Source organism: Grammomys surdaster, unplaced genomic scaffold (genome assembly GCF_004785775.1).
Source record: "Grammomys surdaster isolate TR1022 unplaced genomic scaffold, NIH_TR_1.0 126158, whole genome shotgun sequence".
In the NCBI taxonomy this organism is placed as follows: domain Eukaryota; kingdom Metazoa; phylum Chordata; class Mammalia; order Rodentia; family Muridae; genus Grammomys; species Grammomys surdaster.
The window spans coordinates 10523887-10529886 of record NW_021620966.1 but is presented as its reverse complement, the minus strand read 5'-3'; the positions used below and the strand labels follow the sequence as shown (position 1 = coordinate 10529886).

Below are 6000 nucleotides of genomic sequence, written 5' to 3'. Positions count from 1 at the left end.
ATAGTTATCCTTGTTCAGTTATCATAGCTTTTGTTGTTGTTGTTATTTTTGGAGTATCTTTACTTAACAGACAGAGTCTTCAAGAAGGTGAGGAATTCAAACCAGGATGATCATACTTGAACAATTTGAAGCAATAAGGTTTTGTGGCAAATTTTATGTAAATCACAACCCCAATTTCTCATCTGTCTTGGCATCTACCCCATTGTAAGTCCCTTCTTGAAACTAAACTGGTCCTGGTACTTATTATGGCCAATTGAATGTAAAGGGCAAGAGGCAATGTACCAGCTCTTAGAAAACTTCTGCTCTTTCAACCCACAGTGCTGAGGCTTCTTGGTTCCTTGACATCAGTTCTTCAAGCCATCCAAGACCAGTGTATAGTCTGAGGGTAACCTTCATGTTCCTGACAAAGACTATGCCTGCCTTTTAAACTATCATTTGCTCAATGTATGTAAATCATTTGACACACAGAACCATTCAGTAAAACTCTGGAAGAATGAAAGCTGGACTTTGTTCATGAGGAGCAATATCTTCAAGGAAACATGATTGAAGAGAAAAGTTACTGTGTGGTTTGGAGGAGTTTTTCTTTCTTTAAAACTAATTGAATTAAAATATATTTTATTTTCTTCTCAAGAGAGAAAAAGACTATCACATTTCAACTAATGATAGTCCTATAAATCAGAATGAAACACCAATGTATTTGCATTGTGCAAAGCTGTGGTCCATACCACCTTTCTAAAGAATGGCTCAGATTTGGATTCTCATCTGAAAAGTTGAGGAGTCTTTGTGTTTACTCCTCTATGCTTTCCTGTTTGAAACTTGTTGTGTAACACATATGAAAGATGGCAGCATGAATTTAAAATAAAGATCCTAAGAGTCAGCTCACAAGAATGATGGTTTGGGGAAACAGGAATATTATCATTAATCAATTATATCCTATGCATCCATTACACTAATAAACTATGACAAAAGAGGAAAAACATAAATACCCCCTTTTTTTTCTTAACTTGAAATGTGGTCACTTGTAATCTGTAATGAAATACCTCAATTTGTATTTTTTAAGAATAATAATTCATAACATTCAGAAAATGCAAATCCAGTGCAATTTATGAGATTCATGTTTTCAGTGTACAAATACAATCAGTTGTTACATGTTAAGGGTAAACTTTCAGAGCACACAATTAGAGATTAATAGATGATACCCATAGGAACCCAGATGAAAGGTTACATTTGCATCCTAGTTCCTTGTCCTTTACAAGAAGAAGCTTAGCTGTAAATTACATACCTGTTTGGTGTCTAAAGTAGTTTCCAGAAGTTTATAATTTGTAACTGTGCAGCCTGATCAGATTCCTGGATGTTCATGGGATATAGTATATTCCATTTGCCTTATCTAGAAGCTATCTACAATGGCCAGTTTGGGACATTTTTAAACACTCTCTGCAAATAAGAGAACTTTTAACTTCTTGCACATTAGCAAGTATTATTTATTCCTCAGCCCCAATAAAGAACAATCCAAGAGGAAAAAGAAATTTATTTTTTTAATTTAGTTTTAAAATTTTTATTTGAAAAATACAATACACAGCAGAGAATTATCTCCTCCCCCACTGTTCTTTCACAAAGAAAACTATGGAAATGTAACTGAGATATTTGGCTAGGATAGATCCTGAGAAAAAGAGAGGCCCAGTTAGAAGTCAAATAGACAAACTCTGTCGAAGAAGATTCACCTCTCTTTTAACATAAAAGAGCCTTTTAAATTACCTTAGGCATCATCAGATAAGACTTGTGCAGAATTTCTGCCATGCAAACAGATACTACTGAAGTTATCAGCTTGAACAATTTACACTGACCTGGGCCCCAAAGAAGCAGAATAAAAATGAGAGTCTCTATCAGAAAGGAGTGTGACTGCCTGCTTTTACTAGACTATGTATGTACATATTTATATACTGATATTAGTGCTTTCTTTTATGGGTCCTAGGGATTGAACCCAGGGTCCATGCATGTTAGGCAAGTGCTGTACCACTGAATTCCAGCTCCAGCCATTGCTTTAATGTTTACTTAAAGGTATTTTTTTTAAAAAGAAAGAAAAATAATTCTAAGTAATCGCATCATGGTTAAGTACTCCCTCCTGGGTTTGGTTAATCCACATGCATCTTTAATTTTTCCTGGACTTTATCGTTGCACAACCTTGGGTTCATGATCCTTAAATATAATGGTGGAACTGATTTAACTTTGACCCTGCTTTGTTCTTTAATTTGTACCTCTTTTATTCTGACCGGGTTTGGGAAGGTGAAAAAAATTCATCGATGTCTTATGTAATGTTAAGGCCTCCAAGGGGAAAACTATTCCTGTCTAGGTCCTTCTGAATGGATATAGAACCAGGACCCTTGAGCAACAGTACAAGCCTGATCAGCTACCCTGTCTTTGCTTGACAATGTGCTCGTATCCTTTATCTCAGTCCTAGGAAGCAAACTGGTGATTGCTAACACTTTCTAAACAACATCTTTAAAGATTGTCAAGACATGCAAAGTTTGTTCTACACTTCCAAAAGAATTAAATTGCTATAGAGGTCTACAATTCATAGAAATGAGTTGTTTTTTTAAAGTTTGGCTTTTAGTAGATATATTTTGACTTCTGCAGGATTAAAATTGGGCAATTGAAATCCATTTGGAAATAACAGAGAAGGCTTTGGTTTTAATTACTTGCTGATTTCTGTTAAAATTCAGAGAGTAAGTTAAATGTTTATTTGCAACTCTCTTTCAAGACTAGAAAGATTTTAAAAAATCAGTTTCTTCACATTTAAGTCAAAGTATCTTGGGTTAGCTTTATAGATTGCAATGTGACTCATGACTTCATCCTCCTTGTTCTGCGGAGACTGCTTTCATCTCTAACTTAGATGGTCACTATGCAGCCTGTCTCTCAGCATCCTTCCTCAGTGATGGCTGAGATGCAGAACTGAGAATCTTCATTTGAACTCTCTTTTACCAAGAGCCTCACATCCAGACACTAGAACTTCATTATTTTTAAATAGAATTGTAAATAGAATCCTAAATGGCTCTGCTTTTGAAAGATATATTTTATCTTACTGTATAAGTAAGCATTTAAAATACTGTAGACCTTCTTTGTCTTTATTTTTGGCATTTCTTCTTCTTTTTTTTTTTAAATATAGGTAGTTTCTCAGGACTCTAATGGCCTCTTAATGGCCCCAGTGTCATGAATGTTGAGGCAACTGTGGCATATTTGGGAAAAATGAAAGTTTCAGGGTAAATCTGAACTTAGATTTAACTCTTCCCTTGACTAGTGGTATGAACTGAGCATGTTATCAGTCTTGGCTTGATTTTTATCATATGTAAATAAAGTCATTTTTCAATATTTATACAGAATTGCTGTGAGGATTAAATGATAAATATAAATATGTTTTAATTAAAGTATTAGACAATTACAAAAATACATTAATCATACTTCTAGCATCTTCATGATTGTATTTTACGGTGTGGTTCTTTCTCATTTAAATTATTTGAGTTCTGGACCAATAAGAAAATTTAATAATGGACCATAGCCATTCTTGAGACACTGTTAATGATGGAAAGTTACTCAATAACAAGGTATCATGGCTGGATTTACATTAATGTATTCTAAACATTGTCTGCATTAAAAATTGCAGCTCAACCATTAAACCACAACTGTCAAAAAAAAGTCCAAATAAATAATTTTAATTATGATACATTACTCAGTGACAGTAAAAATTGGCATTTTCCCCTTTAAAAGCAGAAGCACCAGTCTTAGAATATGTAGTATGAATGGTGTTTTAAGTGAAATGTAGCATAATATAAGGAGCAAACAAATTAGTATAGGACATACTTTCTAAAAGTAAAATGATTTCACACACTGAAATCTGTTAAAATGGAAATAATGTCATGCTGCGTAATAAAAAGCCCCCAGGACTTTCAAAATCCACTTTAAATTAAATATGCCGTACTGCTGAATAGTTATATGAAAAATTAAAAAGGCTTAACTAGCCCAAAATAGAGGGTTTCTTTTATACAAATATAATCCATGTGGGGGTTTCTTTCCACATAGTCACAGAGATTCTTTTGAGAAACTAAAGCAACAATTTTATTTAAGAATTGACTTGTTCATTTTATCATCCTGTTTTACTGAACACCCACACTTTGTGCTGGGCTTTTGTCGTGGGTGGTGGGGATACAGAAGAGAAAGCCATGGTCCTGCTCTTGAGGAGCTCACAGTCTAGTGGGGGGGGGGAGAGGGCAGAAAGGGTGCTATCAAGTTTTAAAATTATAAAAAGTCTCCGACAACTTTATAAATTTTCTGTGTAATCAAATAAACTTTGTTATGAATGGATGGTAAAAAGGGATGACGTCCAGTGCAGGGAAAAACCATCTGTTTCAATATCATGTGACTTCCGCAAAGGCAGTGATGTGGTTCTGTAAAAGAAAAGAGGAGTCCAAAGTCAGAGTCCCGGGTAAACTGATTTAATAAATTACTTAGCAATTTTGACAAATAAATATTAATTTAATATAGAACTGTGGCCCACAGGTTTGTTGCTAAAACACAGTGTTGTTAAACTCACGTCTCTGTTATGTTACATGATGTTAGCTAATTATATCTTTTATTCAGTAGTCTTAATTAACTGAATAGATTAAAACATTATACCTGCTTTACTCAAAATTAACACTAAAATTTTGGGAGATAAAAATGGCCATGGCAGACACATTAATATTCTGCTTGCTGTTAACGGAATTTCAATGTGCAGGCTGCGGTTCCAGACTAATTGCTCCCTGTGACCAGATGGTGTGGAGTGAGGTGGGCAAATGCACGGACTGAAATAGCATTTGTTAGCTGACAGAGATCTACTTCAATACTTCATTTCTGAGGTATGTATTCAGACTCCACACTACAAGTTGTTTTTATTTGCTCCAACCACAGAATTCTTTACACCCTCGTCCCCTTTTGCTTCTTCTTCTTCTTCTTTTAAAAATCCACCAAATACAGAGAAGTAAACCTTTAGAATGGCTAATATCAAAATAGATTCAGACCTGTAAGATGCAATGTCACAGGCATTGAGATATCATAGTAAAACTTTGATGCTGTGTGATTTATCCTGACACACGAGGGATCCCGTTAAGATAGAGCAGGAAGGGCAAAATCATTGTATCACAGCAACATCAAACAAAGGCTCTCTCATCACTCTGCCCGTTCAGAGTAGCTGTGTTCAGAGTTACACAGACAGAGATTTAGGCATGACAATAGGAGAGATTAAGACCAAGTAGTTGATGAATAGAACTTGCCAAGTACCCATTACTTGCCAAGTATTAGTTCTAGTCCACAGCACAGTAGCAAGCAAAATACTGAAGCTTGTCCTTGAGTGCAGGTGTCCCCTGGTAAAATAGTTCCTTTGTGTCTTAAAAGTCATTTCAGATGCTGAAATTTCCAAAATTTAAGACCAATTTTGGTATTCTACATGTCTGTGCAGCCAGACATATGTGTTTGAAATTGAGTTTAGAAGTTCCACTTGAGTGGCAACAGCTCATACCCACTGTGCCATCTCTCTAGTCCAATTCAAGTCCAAATTTAGTGCTCCAAATTCTATGTGAAAATCTCCATTTTACTATTTATTTCTCTATATATACAGATTATACTGTATAAATAGAAGCTTGTAACATAATCAGAATATCATGTAAGCCAAGACTCTTTTATGACACCAGAATAAAAGATTTGGTGATGGCTTACTATTTGACCAGATCTGCCACGCAGGAAATTCCTTTTTTCAAAGCCAGGAAGATGCAAAAGTAATCCAGAAAAGTATTCAGAATCAGAATGCTTCAGAAAATAAATTTTAAAACCTACTAAGGGATATTTTATTAAGGAATACTGCATTTCCAATGAGGGGGAAAAACTGAATTAAGAATAGCAGCAGTAGACAAGCTAACATGTGAGATGCAGCCTTCCTGTAGATGTGCTGGGAACCTGCACAGAAGGACACAG

At 35.1% G+C, this 6000-nt stretch overlaps 1 protein-coding gene across 2 annotated transcripts in view; it reads right to left on the bottom strand.

Moving 5' to 3' along the window:
* Positions 1–3144: 3144 nt before the first annotated feature.
* Positions 3145–6000, bottom strand: part of Plppr5 (phospholipid phosphatase related 5) — a 102711-nt gene continuing 99855 nt past the window's right edge. For both annotated transcript variants that reach the window (XM_028757398.1, XM_028757397.1), the window contains exon 6: positions 3145–4439. In XM_028757398.1, coding sequence (XP_028613231.1) covers positions 4407–4439 — 33 coding nt within the window. In that variant the 3' untranslated portion in view covers positions 3145–4406. The remainder of the gene's footprint in view (positions 4440–6000) is intronic.